General features: G+C 41.4%; 1 protein-coding gene across 3 annotated transcripts in view; it reads left to right on the forward strand.

The window, feature by feature from the left end:
- CDKL2 (cyclin dependent kinase like 2) overlaps positions 1 to 21,340 on the forward strand; it is a 135,891-nt gene that overhangs the window by 96,275 nt on the left and 18,276 nt on the right. For all 3 annotated transcript variants that reach the window (XM_073590603.1, XM_073590599.1, XM_073590595.1), the window contains 6 exons: positions 82 to 260; positions 356 to 468; positions 1,874 to 2,013; positions 5,806 to 5,894; positions 10,334 to 10,457; positions 15,960 to 16,255. In XM_073590603.1, coding sequence (XP_073446704.1) covers positions 82 to 260; positions 356 to 468; positions 1,874 to 2,013; positions 5,806 to 5,894; positions 10,334 to 10,457; positions 15,960 to 16,255 — 941 coding nt within the window. The remainder of the gene's footprint in view (positions 1 to 81; positions 261 to 355; positions 469 to 1,873; positions 2,014 to 5,805; positions 5,895 to 10,333; positions 10,458 to 15,959; positions 16,256 to 21,340) is intronic.

Here is a 21,340-nt window from a genome sequence, read left to right on the forward strand (position 1 = left end):
ACAAATCATGAAGATTCAGTCAATGTCCAAATATTTCTGGACCTAACTGTATAATTTCCATTTATTGACTGCTACTTCTAGATTATACATCGAGACATAAAACCTGAGAACATATTGGTTTCACACTCAGGAGTGGTAAAACTATGTGATTTTGGATTTGCACGGACCTTGGCTGCTCCAGGAGAAGTATACACAGATTATGTGGCCACCAGATGGTACAGAGCACCTGAGCTTTTGGTTGGAGATATCAAGTATGGCAAGTAAGACCTTCTAACTATGAACTACAATTGAACATTTAGCAATATATCTTGTCTTTCAAGGACGACAAATGCTGTGATCTTTTTTTTTTCTCCAGGGCTGTTGATGTGTGGGCTATTGGCTGTTTGATAACAGAAATGCTTACTGGAGAACCACTTTTTCCTGGAGACTCTGATATTGACCAGTTGTACCACATAGTGAAATGCCAAGGTATCGTTAGTTTAACAAATTTCTGTAAAAAAAAAAACATTAAAAAAATCTAATAATATTGTCAATGATTAATATTATTGAACAAAATAAAAAGTAACATCATGCATGACAGACAGACAAATGCCAAAATATAGTCTTCTGGCATATATTGGGCTGACAGATATCTTGGAACTAGGTGGAGGCCTGATGCGGTAATGTCACGATGGGGGCAGGCTTTGTAGTGTTAAGAATCTCTCCCCCCTCATGTGCTCTCCCACCTATCCACTCTCTCTTTCACCATGTGCTGACTTCTCCCATCTGTGCTCTCTTCTTTGACCTGTCTACCCCATGTGCTATCTCCCTTGTCTGCTGTCTCTCTCCTTCCTGTGTTCTCCCCTCATGTGCTGTTCCATTTGAGCTGTCTCCCCCCTGTGCTCTGTCTCTCTCACCCCTGTGTCTGACCGTGTACAGATCATACCACAGCTCCCGGGCAGGGGAGGAAGCAAGAGACAATACTGACATTACAGCTGGAGATCACAGAGGATACATTTTGTGAGGTAAAATATTGTTTAAAAGCAGCCAGTGAAATATTTTACCTCACAAAATGAATCCTCTGTGATCCCCTGCTGTAATGTCAGTATTGTCTTTTGCTTCTTCCCCTACCCAGTAGATGTGGTATGCTCCATACATGGTCAGACACAGACAATTTTTAAAATGAACTTTCATTCGTGGGAAAACCCCTTTAATGTGACGGCTTCCTCTGCCTGTGGACACGTCGCGCATCTGCTGCTGGTATCAGCCGAATGATTCACTGCACCTGCGAAGAATTCGAGCAGGCACAGTGCGACGGTGTTCCTCTGGTGGTACTGCGCAAGATGCTGCGTGAGTGTGTGAGTGTGAATGTGTGTGTGTGTGTGTGTGTGAATGTGTGAGTGTGAGTCTGAGTGTGTGAGTGGTGCATACGGCATACAGAGTGTGTGTATGTGTCTGTGTGTGTGTGAGTTTGTGTGGTGCGACGGTGTTCCGCTGGTGGTATCGCGCAATACGTTGGTACCAGCAGCAGTTTCCATATTGAGACACCCATCAGTTGGGTGTCCCAATATGGCGGTCGGTGAACTTCCTCCGCTTGGAATTCTGGGATACGGTGACATCTGGACAGAACAGTAAATTAAAACATTACAAGGCAATTATAGATAACATTAGTGTGTTCACTAGACACCCAAGATTTGTGTGAACAGAGCCATTATATGTTTTTATTGCACTCTGGTGATTCATTTAACCTCTTGCTCTTCTGGCTTTGTACAATAAAATGTGCAACCGATGTCCTTTAATATACCCAATATTGGCATTTGGCAGCTAATTAATAAAGCTGTTAATAAATGAGTAATAATGAACTACCTTCATAAGTAATAATTATCTGTTATAGGAAATCTGACTCCACGCCTGCAGGAGCTATTCTACAAGAATCCACTGTTTGCTGGTGTGACTTTGCCAGAGATAAAGGAAGTTGAATCTCTTGAAAAGAGATATCCGAAACTCTCTCCTGTTATATTAGATTTAGCCAAGGTATGCTACGACATCGATAAGTTCAGCATAACATCATATTTGTGTTTTACTTGGCCTGGCTAGAACATGTATTAGGGTTTAACACTGCTACTTCACTAAATTTACCAAGTATATAAATCAGTGAAGGACAATCAAATTTTAATGAATAGATCTTGGAATAATAATATGTTACACAATTGAATGTGTTAAAATGATCCTGTGCTGAGATAATCTTGTAAATATGGCACAGCTGTGTACTGTGTAATGGCTGTGCCTGACCATGCAGGGCTGCTTTAGTTAATGGTTGGTATATACCACAGCTCCTGATCAGGGGAGATAACATATCTCCCTTGTGATATAACATATCTCCCTTGTGATATAGACGAAACAACAGGGACTCACAGGTGCTTCTGAGGCAACACATTTCTCTACCTGTTTTATCACAGGAGTGAGTGTTTCTGCTGCATCACTAGTCATGTGAGCTCATGATAAATTAAGCTTCTATATTACTCCTATGTTACTGACTTGATTTATGAAGAGTACAGATGGGTGGATCCCTGGATGTTCAGATCCGTAGGGTTCAACAGAACAGTTAAAAAAAAAGTTTGGGTTTGGGTACCAGAACAGTACCCTTACCTGAACCCGGACACCATTCACTTGAATGTGGGGCCTGAACATCCAGTGTTTGCCACGCTGTCATGTGCATGACAGCGCAGCAAACACTGCTTCTGATCAGCAGTAAAATCATTACCGCTGGTCAGAAAGCCGCAGTTCCCACGCTGTCAAATGGAAAAAAAAGTTTACCTCCAGTCACTGGCGTCGGTTGACGGGACTACTGCTCCAATCAGACTACACCTGCTGCCACTAATCACAGTGAGAGCAGGCAGCGACTGCTTTGAATATTCATCAGCCGGTGCCTGAGCTGTAAATAAATAATTTAAAAAAACAGAGGGGGTTCCACTGTGCTTTTTGATAACCAGCCAGACAAAACTCAGATCTGGAGGCTTCAACCCTCATCTGTCAGCTTCAGCAAGGCTGGTTTTCAAGAATAGAGGCGTCCCCACTCCGATTTTTAAATTATTTAAATAAATAATTTAAAACAAATGGCATTGGTTCACCTCCATTTTTGACAGTCAACCAAGCTAAAGCAGACAGCTGGTATTCTCAGGCTGGTAAGGGGCCGTGGATATTTTCCTCCCCCAGCCTAAAAATAGCCACCTGCAACTGCTCAGAAAAGGCACATCTATAAGATGCCCCAATTCTGGTACTTTGCCCAGATCTTCCCACTTGCCCTGTAGCGGTGGCAAGTGGGGTTCATATTTGTGGGATTAATTTCACCTTTGTATTATTAGGTGACATCAAGCCCACGGCTTAGTAATGGAGAGGCGTCTATAAGACACCTATCCATTACTAATTCTATATTTGTATTGTAAATAAACACACAGCCAGTAAAAAGTAATTTATTTGAAATAAAATAAATCACACTTTTACTTTTTTTATTTAAAAATAACAAACTCAGTTATACTTACCTATAGCCCATTCCATTGAATCCCTCGTCGTCTGTAATAAAACAAAGATAAAAAACAACCATATCCCTCAACTGTCCATCGTCCTGTCCCACATCGTAATCCATCTCTGGGGATAGATAGTTTTCAACCTAGACGGCGCCAAGATGCGACCATCCAGGCTGGGAATCACTGTGGAATGAGCTGCTGTGCTCACAGCATCAGTGACTAGCAGTGACGTCATCGAGGTTACCGCTGGTCACTGAGGCTGTGTTCCCAGCCGGGAAAATGAACTGCAGTTACCATGATGAGATCCCTGCTAGCACTGTGAGAAGGTCTTATGGTGCAGCGCTGAGCTCAAAGAGGTCATCGCAGTTCACTATGAGAAATTTCTCACAGTGAACCGCAGTGAACTCCCTGAGCTTAGCACTATACCGTGATACTTTAAGTAAATAAATAATTTTTAAAAAATAAATGTGTTCCTCTGTTTTGCTTTTATATAATCAGCCATGCTGCCATCAATCCCATCAGCCTACACCTGCTGACACTAATAACAGTGACAGCAGGAGCATCTGATGGGATTATTCATTACCCGCCGCCAGCGCTATAAGTAAAAAATTCAGCATGTGTTCTCCTGTATTTTCTATAACCAGCCAGGCAAAACTCACAGCTGGGGGCTGCAATCCTCAGCTGTCAGCTTCAGCAAGACTGGTTATAAATAATAGAGGGGTCCCCACACCGTTTTTTTAATTATTTAAAAAAAATTTTAAAAAAACAGCATGAGGTCCACCTCACTTTTGACAACCAGCCAAGCTAAAGCAGACAGCTGGGGCCTGGTATTCTCAGGCTGGTAATTGGCCATGGATATTGACTCCCCAGCCTAAAAATAGCAGCCCGCAGCCACCCAGAAAAGGTGCATTTATTAGATGCAACAATTCTGGCGCTTTGTCTGCCTGTTCCCACTTGCTGTGTAGCGGTGGGGTTCATATCTGTGGGGTTGATGTCACCTTTGTATTATCCAGTGACCTCAATCCCATGGCTTAGTAGTGGAGAGGAGAGGCATCAATAACATGCCTATCCTTTACTAATCCTATAGTTATATTGTAAACAAGCACACAGCCAGAATAAAGTGTTTTAATTGAAAGAATGACGCAGACTTCTTTAATGATTCTAAATTAAACCATATTCACTCATGTCAATGCAGAGGGATTGCAAGCTGAACACAACAGTTATTAGCATGATTCTGACACTTTGAGCTCTCATCTCTGGACAGTGTGTGCGGGGTACTGGCAGTACAGCAAAGCTGACAGTACTAGGAGAGAAAGAGAATTGATAGAAGGGTTTGTAATGTGAGACAACTAAACTCAGTTGTGCTGCCCCTTCCCTCCATACTGACCCATACAGGAGGATAGACTAGGAGATCAGTCTGTCTGTCTTACATTTCACACACTGAGAAAGCTGCTCTAAACTATGGTGGGGGCGTGATATACTTTTCCTTGAGTGTTGCTACCTGCTTACGACTGGTCATACAGTGAGAAGAGGTATCTGCCGTCAGTGAAAACTGTTTAACAGTACACCTATTTGGACTTAAATTAATTGCTAATACCTCCTTAAGAAAGTAGCACAATTTAAAACAATATAAAAAATAAACATTTTATTCCGCTCTGCACGCTCACATCGTGTTTCCGGTTCAACAGGAACAATTTGATGAACAGCCCTTTTTAATTGAGTTATAGGCATGTATTAATTATAGTTTTCTCACTCATTATGGTTTTCTGATTTGTCTGTAAAAAGCGCAACAATACAGAAAAAATAAAAATTGAATTTGGCAATCTGCATCATTTAAGTTTGCACTGCACTGGCACAGTGTCAGTTTACTGCTGGCCTTGATGGTTGCCCACTTGCCCACTCAAGGTTTGCCCTGAAAGTGTAAAGAAGGACATAGATTTACATGACTCCTAATATGGTGTAATAATATCTTTATTTTTATATAGTGCTAACATATTCCGCAGCGCTTTACAGTTTTGCACACATTATCATCGCTGTCCCCGACGGGGCTCACTATCTAGAATCCCTATCAGTATGTCTTTGGAATATTTAAGTAATAAATCTTAGTACAAACAAAACCCCACAAATGTGTCATCTTTCATGCTGTTCTACATATGTGTGATTCTTGCAAAACCTCTCAAAATAGTTTGCATTTCACAATGCTTTACACGTGTGAAATCATGTTTAGTCATTCTCGTTAGACAAATAGCAGTGAGCTTTTCTGTATATTTCAAACATTATCATTGTATGTCTTTTCCAGCACTGTTTACAAATTGATCCAGACAAGAGGCCATCATGTATGGTTTTGCTGCAACATGACCTATTCAAGAAGGATGGCTTCTCTGAGAGGTGGGTGACAAGCTTATTTGTAAGTAAATCCTCCCTCCTCGAAAACTAAAAATGTCTGACTAATGTTCTGGGGTCCAAATGGCAAACCTAACCAAACATGTCAATAGTGAGAAAAATGATAGATCAGATGTAAGATTAAAGAAGACCTGTGACTTGCCATAAATATGATAAATATGTAATTTTTTACCAGGTGTAAATGTCGCTGTTCTTTTCAATTTGGCACTTTTTTTCTTTTGTCCCTGCAGCTCTCCATTCCTGAGATATGATCGTCTCTTCCCAGTATGTTAGTTAAAAGGACTCTGTCAGCACAAAATGACTGTTCATGCGAAGTACAGGCGCTCGGTCCTTCATTTATGTGCACCTTTTCACTTGTTTGTTTTCTATATATCGCCACCCTTTTCTGGCCCTATGGAGCCAGAGCTGTCAATCAAAGAAAAGGGGAGTGAAGATTGGGGAACACAAGCAGGTTGGAAGATGCATTTAAAAAATTGGTCCCGCTGTGAAACACCGAGTGGTGGGACTTCGTTAGAGTTTTTCCCTGCTGACAGAGTCTCTTTAATGGGACAGAGTTCTAAAAAGAACTCCCAAATATAAGAATTAATTCCCACTTGGCTAAATAACTAACATGTCAAAAAAAATTACCAAATTCATTTTTATATTTTATTTCTGAAAATCTCCAAATTAAAACAGATGTCTCCAATGGAATGAGGTAGGATTCCCCAATATGTTTGCCATTGTTATGTAATAACGTGCAGGAGGAATATATGTCACCACGGAGCAGGCAGACCAACAGTAAAAGGGGAGGTTTATTTACAGGGAGAATATCTGGTGAAAATTTAATATAACAGAGAAAATGCTGTAGCAGGTGATATCAGAGACTGAAGAAATAACATAAGTGCAAAACAACAGACAGTTATTCTCTTATGAGGATGAAACTTATCAGTTCCTGGAGATCTTGCTTGTAGAGATCACTCTTCTCCCACGTAGGCACCCAGGCACCAGGGGTGCTTGATGTCGCTTGGCTCTGGGGTCTTAGGTATAGTCCAACTGGCGTATGGGGGTTAACGTGAGAGCTCAAGGGGTATGCGGATGGCGGTATCCCCCTGCATGCAAGGTTCTTCCCTCTGCTGCGGCAACGGCGTCCTCTCACCAGGGTCAGGGGCTCTGCCTGGGGCAGTCTCTCTTGGCAGGTCAGTGTCACGTTACAGTATGTTCCTCGGTCACAGAGAAGCGTCTCAGGATAAAGCAGGGTCTCACTGCAGGGGAGCATCTTAAGGCGCGCAGTCTGTTGGTGTGACAAAGTCTTCAACAGGAGGGGAGCAACCAGCCCTCCAGGCGGTGCAGTGACAGGCTTCTCGTACTCAGTGCTCACCGCCTGTGTCTGCGGTCCCTCAGTGTTCAGTCGCTGCGCCTGTCTCCTGTCCTCTCCTCTGTCAGCGTCCTCGCTGCTCCCGTCCCTGCGCTGCTCTGCTGAAAGCGCGCCCAATTCTCCCACTCTCCGTCCTGCCCTCTTCCTGTTCCTGGTGCTCGCGCAGTCCACTAAAGCATCCCCCGGGGAACCTAATGCCCTGCTCGATGGTTCCGGGCACGGAGCTAGGAAGGCAACTCCCCCTCGGCTCCTTCGGTGCTTCACTCCCTTACAGTTACAGAAGTTACCCTCTTTCCAAATGCAAATGTATTGCATTTTTTGGTACTCAGGACCATCATTTTTTCTTGTGTGGAGGTTTGGCATGTCTGTGACTTAAAGCATAATCGTTGTTTCAATTTTCATTTCATAAATCAAATGTACACATGAAAACAAGCAATGTTCTTCTTTCTGTGCCATAATTGATCAGTCATTATCAAAATTCTCAATTCTGAGCTAACATCTGTATTCAGTGAAGACAGATTATTACATTACTGAGATAGGAGATGGCAGTTATTATGGGTAATATTATATGTAGATGGGGAGGAAGGAGGAGCTGAAGACAGAGCTCCTCCCCCTCCTCCTATCCAGATAGAAGATGAGAGCTGCTACTGATACGATTCTAGCTCAGTTATTGGAAGGTCTGTCTTAATAATGACTGATCAATTATGGAAGAGAAAGAAGAACATTTTTCTGCTATGATATATTACAAAGTTGCTTGTTTTCATGTGTACTATTGATTTATGAAATAAAAATTAAAACAACGGTTATGCCTATGATGTATGGATACGTAATGGCGATTTTGTGCAGAGGCTGTGCGTGCGATTGCGGCTGGGTGTCAGCTGATTTTAACAGTTGACATTCAACACTCCCGCATTGCTCCTGGCACTTTAACCCCCTAATTACTGTGATCAATCTCAACCGCAGTATTTAGCAGGCAAGCTGAGGGAGGGAGCCACCACTGCTCTCTGATCGGCGCCCCTGCAACATTATCGCGAGGGGCCGATTGTTGCCATGTTGACCTGATGTCCTCATGACGACATCCAACTGGGGTTCAAATCCCGGTTCTGCCCTGTGAAAAATAAATTATATACTAAGGCTCCTAACACAATAATACCTACCTTAGTTGGCTGTCACAGCTCTTAAAAGTGCACAACCACCAACATGGGAGACTGTGGTTCAAATACCAGCTCTCCATGAGTCATGCCGGCTCAGACGTTGCACGGATTAACAAGCTCCGAATCAGGTGTCAAGGAACCAGGACAATCTGATGATTAATTGGCTCCTGGAACAAACCATACATGGACAAGACATATGTATATACTCGTGTATAAGCCGAGATTTTCAGCACTTTATTTGTGCTGAAAATGTCCCCTCGGCTTATACACGAGTCATTGTGAAGAAAGCCAGCGGGGGAGGGGGAGCGGTGGCAAGAGAAGGTGGCTGGGACATCATACTCACCCTCCTGTGCCATCGCTAAACATCCCCTGCATCCTCCGTTGTCCCAGGGCTGACAGCTTCTTCCTGTCTTCAGCGGTCACATGGTACACATTAAGGTCATGAATATGGATGTGACTCCACGCCTTTGGGGGTTCAAAGTGCTCACTACACATCTAGGTACATTCCTTCAGGGGTCCAATTTCCAGAATTGGGTCAGTTGTGGGGGTTTCCATAGTTTAGGCATTTCAGAGACTCTCCAAACTCGACATGGACAAGTAAATTTGGCATTAAAAAAAAAGTCCAATGGCGTTCCTTCCCTTCTGAGCCCTGCCATATGCCAAAACAGTAGTTTTCCCCCACATATGGGGTATCTGTGTGCTCTGGAGAAATTGCATATTTTGGGGTCTATTTTTTCCTGTTACCTTAGTGAAAATTAAAAAAAAATGTAGGTCTAAAGTAGAGGGAAGCATGATGTGCTCTAAAATTTCCTGTGTTTTATCAAGACTTTGGTCTTGTTAAAACTCAGTGGACCTACACCAGCAAATGACATGGCTCCCCAAACCATCACTGAGTGTGGAAACTTCACACTAGACCCCAAGCAGCTTGGATTGTGTGTCTCTCCACTCTTCCTCCAAACCCTGGGACCTTGATTTCCAAGGTCTAGTGTGAAGTATCCACAATCGATGGTTTTGGGAGCCATGTCATCTGCTGTTGTAGGTCCACTGTGTTTTATCAAGACCAAAATCAGCGCAGCCATCTACCAGGAAATTTTAGAGCACTTCATGCACTTCTGCTGACAAGCTTTTTGGAGATGGGAATTTAATTCTCCAGCAGGACTTGACACCTGTCTACACTGTCAAAAGTACCAGTTCCTGGTTTAAAAACAACAGTATCACTGTGCTTGATTGGCCAGCAAACTCATCTGACCTTAACCCCATAGTAAATCTATGGGGTATTGTCAACAAGAAGATGAGAGACACCAGACACAAACAATGCAGAAGAGCTGAAGGCTTCTATCAAAGCAACCTGGGCTTCCATAACACCTCAGCAGTGCCACAGGCTGATCGCCTCATGCCATGCCGCATTGATACAGTAATTGATGCAAAAGGAGCCCCGACCAAGTATTGAGTGCATTTAATGAACATACATTTCAGTAGGCCCACATTTCGGATTTTAAAATCATTTTTTCAAGCTGGTGTTATAAAGTATTCTAATTTACGGAGATAATGACTTTTGGGTTTTTATTGGCTGTAGGCAATAATCATCAACATTAACAAAAATAAACACTTGAAATAGATCATTCTGTTTGTAATGACCCTATACAGTATAATATATGAGTTTCACTTTTTGTATTGAAGAACCTAAATAAATTAACTTTTTGATGATATTCTAATTTTGTGAGCTGCACCTGTACGTACAATGGATATTGTTGGGGAACTCACTGTGCGTCATACTGTGTGTAGGGGACATTTTTGGAGGCAGTAACCAGTATTTGCAAATCTACAAATATTTAACTACATTTCCCTCTGTTAAAAAAATTGAATTATATGTATCTTATATATAATATATAACAATTATTCAATATTTTTGAAAGGTTCTCACAGGAAATCAGTGCCAAAGTACAAAAGCTTTCGAAAGACAATCCATCACCACCAAGGAAAATCAAAAACTCCAAAAAAGATGATTACCCAGGAGAGAAGAAAGCACTGGCCATACAGGTAAGCCATATGAATTTATATTTGGTTCATCTATACTCCAAAACTATAAGTGTGAATAACATAACAATTAGTCAACAGGTAACAAAGGTCTTGCACACAAATGTATTAATAATCTGTATCACACTAATTCTGAATAAAGCAAATAGAAGTGTACAGGCCTAGACTGTGAACAGCAATAAAAGCGAATATACTGTTTTGTGAGAAAGTGTTTGCTCTCTTCCTGAGTTCCTATTCTTTTGCATGTTTGTCACACAAATGTTTCAGATCACTAAGCAAATTTAATTATTAGACAAAAATAACACAAGAAAATACAAAATGCAGTTTTGTTTTGCTTCTTTTTAAATGAAGGTCTTTATTATTAAACCCTTAGTGACGGAGCCAATTTGCAGCTTAATGACCAGGCCAATTTTTACAATCTGACCACTGTCACTTTATGAGGTTATAACTCTGGAACACTTTAGCAGATCCCGCTGATTCTGAGACTGTTATTTCATGACATATTTTACTTCATATTAGTGGTAAAATTTCTTCTATATAGCTTGCATTTATTTATGAAAAAATCAGAAATATGGTGAAAATTTTTAAAATTTCCAATGTTTAAACTTTTAATTTTTATGCCCTTAAATCAGAGAGATATGTCTCAAAAATACTTAATAAATAACATTTTCCACATGTCTGCTTTACATTAGCACAATTTTGGAACCAAAATTTTTTTTTGTTAGGAAGTTATAAGGGTTAAAAGTTGACCAGCGATTTCTCATTTTTACAACAAAATTTACAAAACCATTTTTTTAGGGACCACCTCACATTTGAAGTCACTTTGAGAGGTCAATATGACAGAAAATACCCAAAAGAGACACCATTCTAAAAACTGCACCCCTCAAGGTGCTCAAAACCACATTCAAGAAGTTTATTAACCCTTTACGTGCTTCACAGGATCTGAAGCAATGTGGAAGGAAAAAATTAACATTTAACTTTTTTTATAAACATTTTAATTCAGAACCATTTTTTTTTATTTTCAGAAGTGTAAAAAGAGAAATTGTACCACAAAATTTATTGTGCAATTTCTCTTGAATTCGCCGATACCCCATATGTGGGGGTAAACCACTGTTTGGGTGCATGGCAAGGCTTGGAACGGAAGGAGCGCCGTTTGACTTTTTCAATGCAGAATTGGCTAGAATTGAGGTCGGACGCCATGTTGCGTTTGGAGAGCCCCTGATGTGCCTAAACAGTGGAAACCACCAACAAGTGACACCATTTTGGAAACTAGACCCCTTAAGGAACTTATCTACATGTGCAGTGAGTACTTTGAACCTCCAAGTGCTTCACAGAAGTTAATAACATAGAGCCGTGAAAATAAAAAATCATATTTTTTCCACAAAAATGATCTTTTTGCCCCCATATTTTTCACAAGGGTAAGGCTGGTTTCACACTTGCGTTTTTTTGCGCTGCTTTTTAGCACAAAAAAAGCATGCATTTTTCCCCCTATACTTTAACATGGGTGCGCATATGTGTGCATACATATGCGCATGTATGTGTTTGTATGCGCATGTGTTTTTTTGCAGTGTGCGCTCGGGCGCACAAAATGCATCCAGTTGCATTTTTTGTGCGTCCGACTTGCCCCCAAAAAGCGCATGCCCACGCAATGCGGTTTTTTTTACAGCAAAACACCCATTAAAGTCTATGGGTGCGCATACGTGCGCATTGTAATGCGCACATATGCGCAAAAAAGCATGCGTGTTTTTTTTTAAAAATGCACCAAAACCCGCAAAAAACGCACACAAATGCATGATGCGTTTTTTTCATGCGTTTGTGTGCGCAAAAAACGCGCAGCAAAAAAACGCAAGTGTGAAACTAGCCTAACAGGAGAAATTAGACCACCAAAGTTGTTGTGCAATTTGTCCTCAGTATGCCGATACCCCATATGTGGGGTTAAACCACTGTTTAGGTGCACGGCAGAGCTCAGAAGGGAAGGAGCGCCGTTTGACTTTTTCAATGCAGAATTGGCTGAAATTGAGATTGGACACCATGTCGCGCTTGGAGTGCCCCTGATGTACCTAAGCAGTGGAAACCCCCCACAAGTGACGCCATTTTGGAAACTAGACCCCTTAAGGAACTTATCTAGATGTGTCTTGAGCACTTTGAACCCCCTAGTGCTTCACAGAAGTTTATGACGCAGAGCAGTTAAAATAAAAAATCTTTTTTTTCCTCAAAAATGATTTTTAGCCCGCTATTTTTTATTTTTACAAGGCTAACAGGAGAAATTGGACCACAAAAGTTGGTGTGCAATTTGTCCTGAGTACACTGACACCCCATATGTGGGGGGAAAATACTGTTTGAGCGCATGAGAGAGCTCGTAAGGGAAGGAGCGCCGTTTTGGAATGCAGACTTTGATGGAATGTTCTGCGGGCATCATGTTGCGTTTGCAAAGCCCCTGATGTGCCTAAACAGTAGAAACCCTCCACATGTGACTCCATTTTGGAAACTAGACCCCCCCAAGGAGCTTATCTAGATGTGTAGTGAGCACTTTGAATCCTAAAGTGCTTCACAGAAGTTTATAACGCAGAGCAATGAAAATAAAAAAATCTCTTTTTCCCTCAAAAATGATTTTTTAGCCCGCTGTTTTTTATCTTCACAAGGGTACCAGGAGAAATTGGACCGCAAAAGTTGTGCAATCTGTTTTGAGTACGCCGATACCCCATATGTTGCGGTAAACCATTGTTTTGGCACACGTCTGGGCTCAGAAGGGAGGGAGCACCATTTGACTTTTTGAACGCAAAATTGGTTGGAATCAATGGCGGTGCCATGTCGCATTTGGAGACCCCTGATGTGCCTAAATAGTGGAAACCCCTCAATTCTAGCTCCAACTCTAACCCCAACACACCCCTAACACTAATTCCAACCGTAACCTTAATTCCAACCCTAACCCTGACCCTAACCCTAATGGAAAAATGAAAATAAATATATTTTCTTTATTTTATTATTTTCCCTACCAATGGGGGTGATAAAAGGGGGGCTTATTTACTAATTCTTTTATTTTGATCACTGTGATAGGGTCTATCACAGTGACCAAAATGAACTAATAGGAAAAACCTTCCTGTTGTTGCCGGGTACTGGCCGGCAGATCCGGCGGGCGCACTGCACATGCGACAGCCATTTTCCTTCCGGAAGAAGATAGCGGCTCCCATGAAGGGGAAGCAGGAGGGCCGAGGACCACCGGGAGGTACTGGGGGGGATCGGGGACCCTATTTCTCTCTCCTCTGATGTGCGATCACATCAGAGGAGAGAGAAATTAAATGGCACATCGGACTTTTTTTTTGCCGTCGCCGTTATACGGTTAATAATGGGGATTGCAAAAGCGGGGTCAGTAAAAACCAACCCGAATCATGTTCTCTGGGGTCTCAGCTACCCCCAGCAGCCGAGACCTCAAAGAAAATCTGACTCTGGGGGTGCTATACACTTTTTCCACAGTGTCGTTAATTAACGGCGCTGTGGTTTAAGTACTCTTAACTACCGTTGTTAAAAGGGGTATCAGCAGTTGTTAAGGGGTTAAGGGAAAAAGAAATTCAAACCTACAGGGCATTGTGTGAAAAAGTGATTGCCCCCTAAACCTAATAACTGGTTGGGCCACCCTTAGCAGCAACAACTGCAATTAAGCATTTGCGATAACTGCCAATGGGTCTTGTATAACGCTCTGGAGGAATTTTGGCTCATTAATCTTTGCAGAATTGTTGTAATTCAGCCACGTTGGAGGGTTTCCGAGCATGAACTGCTTTTTTAAGGTCATGTGGATGAAAAGACTGGGAAACAGACGAGCGCAATAGGGTCTTATCCGATGATAACAGAATAGAGGAATAAGGAATCCACTCACCTGGTAAAGTTGCACTGAGGCAACATTTGATAGACACGTAATATCAGCTGCTGCAAGACACTGGTCGCAAAGAAGCCAAGGGCGATATGGAACGAGATGGAGGTGACATTCAATGCTGCTGATAAAGACTCAATGCAGATTAAAACTGAAGAAAGTTTAATGTACAGGTTTAATGTAAAACTGTACATTAAACTTTTTCAAGATTTAATCTGCATTGAGTCTTCATAAGCAGTGCATTGAAGCGTTTTTTAGGTCGTGCCACAGCATCTCAATAGGATTAAGGTCAGGACTTTGACTAGGCCACTCCAAAGTCTTAATTATGTTTTTCTTAAGCTATTCAAAAGTGGATTTGCTGTGTTTTTTGGATCGTTGTTCTGCTGCAAGACCCAAGTGGGCTTTAGCTTTTGGTCATGAATAGAAGACCAGAAATTCTCCTTTTGGATTTTTTGGTAGACAGCAAAATTCATGGTTCCATTTGCCACAGCAAGTCTTCCAGGTCCTAAAGCAGCAAAACAGCCCCAGACTATCACACTAACACCACCATATTTTACTGTTGGTTTAATGTTCCTTTTCTAAAATGCTGTGTTACTTCTACGCCAGATGTAATGGGGCATAAACCATCAAAAAAGTTCAACTTTGGTCTCCTCAGTCCAGAGTATTCTCCCAAAAATCATCAGGATCATCAAGATATTTTCATGCAAAACTGAGACAAGCCTTTATATTCTTATATCTCAGCAGTGACATTCGTCTTGGAACTCTGTCATGCAGGCCATTTTGGCCTATCTCTTTCTTATGGTGGAGTCATGAACACTGACCTTAACTGAGGCATGTGAGGCCTTCGGTTCTTTGGATGTTGTTGTGAAGTCTTTTGTGACCTCTTGGATGAGTCATTGCTGCACTCTTGGGGTAATTTTGGTTGGCTGACCGCTCCTTGGAAGGTTCACAACTGTACCACATTTTCGTCATTTGAGGATAATGGCTCTCACTATGGTTTACAGGAGTCCCAAAGCCTTAGAAACTGCTTTATAACCTTTTTCAGACTGATAATTCTCAATTATATTGTTTCTCATTTGTTTCAGAATTTGTTTGGATCTCATCATGATGTCTAGCTTTTGACAATCTTTTGGTCTACTTCACTTTGTCAGGCAGGTCCTATTCAGGTGATTTCTTGATTGAGAACAGGTGTGGCAGTAATCAGGACTGGGTGTGGCTAGGGAATTTGAACACAGCTTCCCAAAAAATGTGATAAACCACAATTCATTTATGTTTTGGGGGGGGCAATCACTTTTTAACACAGGGCCCTGTAGGTTTGGATTTCTTTTTCCCTTAATAATAAAGACCTTCATTTAAAAACTCCATTTTGTGTTTACTTGTGTTATCTTTGTCTAATATTTAAATTTGTTTGGTGATCTTAAACATTTAAGTGTAACAAACATGGAAAAGAATAGGAAATCAGGAAGGGGGCAAACACTTTTTCATACAACTGTAGGTGCAGATCAAAATCCTGAAAGTGCTGTAGGAATAGATTAGGCAATAGACACATTGTTTAGGATTGATTATACTTATTCATTTTGACTGAACATATTCAGATTAACATGTTTTAATTTTTCATTTCTTGCCTTTACTTACAGGACTTCAATATAGAATCTAAAGGAAAAGATGCAAAACCATTAAAAGTCAAGACAATCAAAATGGACACAGATAGGAGTGAGAAGAATGATATAGCATCTAATGCTAGCACTTTATTTAATGGATTAAATCAGAACAGAACGCCTTATGTAGCACTAAAAGAATCTTGCACCAGCTTTGAGCCTCAAAAAAGCCCATGTAGCATAATTCCTCCCATCAGTTATAACCTTACTGCCATCTCTCCTCATCTGACTTCCTCATCCAATGCATCATCTGTCTCCAGCCATGTTAGCTTCAGGTAAGTGTACAGTACATGTTTGTAAATTATTGTATGGGGTCCTGAATATCTAAAAATTCTGTGAAATTAATTCTGAAAATGGCTTCATTCAGATGTCAGTATTTTCCACGTTCCAGAGTGTACGAGTTGATCAGAATGTGGTCTGAGTGTCATCAGTTTTTCTCATACATGAATAAAAAAAAAACATTTTCCACCTTCTCCTATGTGACAGTTCGTGAAAATTGGACCACATTCGAATGTCAGATGATCCAATCCTCAGATCAAAATCGGAGATGTCTCTGTTGTCTGTGCAAGGAAAAAAAACGGTCAAGTAAATGGCCCCATACACTGGCATGTAAAAGTTTGGGTACCCCTGTTCAAAATTACTGTTATTGTGAACAGTTAAGCAAGTTGAAGGTGAAATTATCTCCAAAAGGCCTAAAGTTAAATATGACACATTCCCTTTGTATTTAAGACAAAAAAGAAATATTGTAATTTTTTTTTCAATAATTGCAAAAAGGAAAATGGGCCAATGCAAAAGCTTGGGAACCCTTTAAGATTTATGTGCTTAGATAACTTTGACAAAGGTTTCAGACCTTAATTAGCCTGTTAGGGTTGTGGCTTGTTCACTATCATCATTAGGAAACGCCAGTTGATGCAAATTTCCCAAATTTATAAAAAAAAACAGCCTCCTCTCCTGTGCCAAAAAAAACAGCAGCCTTTGGTTCTTCTAAGCAGCTGCCTAGCACTCTGAAAATGAAAATGGTAGAGGCCCACAAAGCCAGAGACGGCTATAAGAAGATAGCAAAGTGGTTTCAAGTTGCCTTTTCCTCAGTTCAAAATGTAATTAAGAAAAGGCAGTTAATATGTGCTAAATTTCAGTGAGAGCTGCTGTTAGGATTGCTAGAAAGGCAAATCACAACCCTCGCTTGACCGCAAAAGACTTTCAGAAAGATTTAGCAAACTCCGGAATTGTGGTACCTACTGTTCAGAGACACCTGCACAATTATGGTCTTCTTGGAAGAGAAGAAAACCTCTCCTGAATCCTCACTATAAAATTCAGCTTCAGAATTATGCAAAAGAACATCTAAAAAAGCCTGATGTATTTTGTAAACAAGTCATGTGGACTGATAAGGTTAGCACTCTTTGACCACAATGATCAAAAGTATGTGTGAAGAAAAAAGGGCACAGAATTTCAGGAAAAGAACATCTCGCCAACCGTTAAGCATGATGGTGAATCAATCATGCCATGGGGTTGTGTTGTAGCCAATGGCACTGGGAACATTTCACAGGTAGAGCGAAGAATGGAGTCAATGAAATTTCAACAAAATCTTGATGCAAACCTAACACCATCTGTAAAAAAGCTGAAGTTGAAAAGAGGATTGCTATTACAAATGGATAATGGTCCTAAACACACGACAAAATCCACAATAGACAACTTCAAAAGGTGCAAGCTGAAGGTTTTACAATGGCCCTCACAGTCCCTTGATCTGAACATCATTACAAATCTGTGGCTAGACCACAAAATAGCAGTGCATGCAAGACGACCCAGGAATCTCTCAGAACTGGAAGAATTGTCCAAGGGAAAATGGATGAAAATCACTCAAGCAAGAATTGCAATACTCTTCTCTGGCTACAAAAAGCATTTACAAGCTGTGTTACTTTAAAAAAACTGTGCTACTAAGTACTAACCATGCAGTGTGCCCAAACTTTTGCATCTGCCCATTTTCCTTTTTGTAATTTTTAAAATGTAAAAGATGAAAATCTATTTTCCCTTGTTGCCTAAAATATAAAGGAAATGTGTCATCTTTAACTTTTACAGATCATTTCATCTTCAACTTGCTTAACTGTTCACAATAACAGTAATTTTGACAAGGGGTGCCCAAACTTTTATATGCTACTTCATTTAGTTTATCTGATCTACCATAAACATGCATTTTTATATCAATGGTTAGCAGTAAGTTTGTAACAGACACTTATGACAGCAGATTATCTCCTCCAGGCATGTTTAAAGCAAACATGGTCCTTCTTTACTCAAAAAACGGTCCTGCATATACATTAAAGTTGTCCACTACTTTTACAGCGATTGTCCTATCCTTGGCAAAGGTCTTCAATGTCTGATCGGCCGGAGTCGGCATTCCAGCCGATCAGATGTAATCAGTGGCGGCGGAAGTGGCAGCTGGCCAGAAATACCTACTTGGGGAGATGGCCATCTACTTGTAGTGGCCACCACAGGGTACTGCACTTCCACTTCCTATACAAATCAATAGGAGGCGGATGTGTAGTAACAAGCCCGTCCACTAAAAGTGAACAGCCAGCTTCGTAACTAAGTACTTCCGGATGGCAGCCACCGCCACCGGTAACAGCTGATCGACGGGGATGCCAGGTGCTGGACCGTGGCTGATCAGAGTTTGAACAGAGAATGATCAGAGTGAGATCTGATTTTCTCAGATGTGGAAATAAAAAAGCTTTCTACACCTCCTCCATTCAGCTTGTCATCCAAGGGTGGTCCGATGTTTTCCATGGACAGCTAGACTTGAATGGATGAATGCAATATGAGAATCGTAGACAAATCGTAAATGCTGGGATTTTTTTTCCTCAGACCACTCGACATAAAATACTGTATATACTCGAGTATAAGCAGACCCGAGTATAAGCCGACCCCCCTAATTTTGCCACAAAAAACTGGGAAAACTTATTGACTCGAGTATAAGCCTAGGGTGGGAAATGCTCCATAGATTATTCCCCCATATGGTGTCCCCAGAAGAAGCTTCATAGATTATTCCCCCCTATGCTGACCCCATAAGAAGCTCCTTAGATTATTCCCCCATATGCTGACCCCATATGGTGTCCCCAGAAGAAGCTCCATAGATTATTCCCCCATATGCTGACCCCATAAGAAGCTCCTTAGATTATTCCCCCATATGCTGACCCCTAAGAAGCTCCTTAGATTATTCCCCCATATGCTGACCCCATAAGAAGCTCCTTAGATTATTCCCCCATATGCTGACCCCATAAGAAGCTCCTTAGATTATTCCCCCATATGCTGACCCCATAAGAAGCTCCTTAGATTATTCCCCCATATGCTGACCCCATAAGAAGCTCCTTAGATTATTCCCCCATATGCTGACCCCATAAGAAGCTCCTTAGATTATTCCCCCTTATGCTGACCCCATAAGAAGCTCCTTAGATTATTCCCCCATATGCTGCCGCTGCTGCGGCATGTAAAAATAAAAAAAAGACATACTCACCTCTCAGTCGCTGGGTGTCAGGTACTCACCTGTCCTGCGTCCATGGCTGCTCACCGCTATCTGCCACGTCATCGGTCAGTGACGTTCGGACTGCAGGGGGCGCGGCACGCACTACTCACATCACCACGTCCTCTGCTGTCTGAAGTCACTGACCGATGACAGACAGCAGCAAGCAGCCATGGACGCAGGACAGGTGAGTATCGCTATACTTGCCCGTCAAAACGATTGATAATACTTGTCCGTCAAAACGATTGATAACACTTGTCTGATTTTTACGGTCATGTGAGTGTACGAGCCCTAATAATCAGCCATCATCTGTCTGTAACCTGTTAAATGCCGTTAACAGGCTGTTAATCTGTCAAATGACAGCAGCATTTAAAGCATGCCAACAGGGGGGCACGATGTTCTATGTGCCCATAGGCGAACCCATGACGTGATCACAGGGCGCCAATGAGTTGCCATGATGGCCAGGGCTGAAGACCCCTGTGCCTGTCATGACGGTACTCCTATGAAAGCCTGCCCATGGCTGGAGTCTATAGAAGACAGTGTGTTTTTTCTAAATTGTACATAGCAATACTATAGTATTGCTGTGTAAAGTACAAGCGATTGGATGATTGCAGGTTCAAAACCCCTAAGTGGAGTATCAAATACAGTAAGAAGTAAAAAAAGTTTAAAAAAAAATAAGAAAAAGTATAAAAGTTCAAATCATCCCTCTTTTTCCCCATGCACAATGAAGGAATAAAGAGAATTTTAAAAATATACACATTTGATATTGTTGCGTTCTTAAAAGTATGTTCTATCTAGATATAAAATAAATTAATCGAATCAATAAACAGCATAATGAGAAAAAAAATCAAAATGCTAGAAATGCGGGGGTTTTTTTGGCTGCCACAACAGCACAAAACAATGTAATAAGCAGTGAAAACGTTTTATCTACCCCAAAATGATATCAATAAAATCATTGTCTCAAGGCGCAAAAATCAAGCCCTCTCACAGCTCCAAATCTAAAACTTGAAAACATTACAGCTCTTGGAAAATGGGGTCACTAGCAAATTGTTCTTTCCTTACGAATTTCTGAATTTTTTTTCACCACTTAAATAAAATACAAATGATGCATATTTGGTATCTCTGAAATTGCACCTGGAGAATTATATTGTCAGGTGATTTTTAGTGATAACAATTGCATTGAGAAAGCCTGAAACAGTCTATTCAGATTCTCACCGGGAGTATGCATATCACATATTTGCAATCACGTGACCATCGTTCCCGATGCTGATACCGGTGAATCCTCACAACGCGCAACTGTGCACAATGTGAGGATTCACAAGCCTACAGTCACTTAGAGTGACTGCAAACATGTCATTTTAGACCGGACATCTAGTGATGAGCGAGTATACTCGTTGCTCGGGTTTTCCCAAGCATGCTCGGGTGTCCTCCGAGTATTTTGGCGTGCTCGGAGATTTAGTGTTTCGTCTTATCTGCATGATTTGCGACTTGTAGACAGGCTGAATACATGTGGGAATTCCCTAATAAACAGGCATTCCACACATGTATTCAGCCTGTCTATAAGTCGCAAATCATGCAGATAAGACGACGAAAACTAAATCTCCGAGCACGCCAAAATACTCGGAGGACACCCGAGAATGCTCGGAAAAACCTGAGCAACGAGTATACTCGCTCATCACTACGGACATCCCATTTAAAGTGCACCTGTCACCTGTTTTGGTTGCTATAAGATGCGGTCACTGCCTTTCAGGGCTTATCTACAGCATTCTATAATGCTTACTTCTCCACTATGTTGAGGGCAGAGCTAAGTACTGCAGTGCGCAGGTGCTGGGCCTCTCTGACCTTTCCT

Source organism: Dendrobates tinctorius, unplaced genomic scaffold, assembly GCF_039654945.1.
Source record: "Dendrobates tinctorius isolate UK_male_01 unplaced genomic scaffold, ASM3965494v1 ptg000011l, whole genome shotgun sequence".
NCBI lineage: Eukaryota > Metazoa > Chordata > Amphibia > Anura > Dendrobatidae > Dendrobates > Dendrobates tinctorius.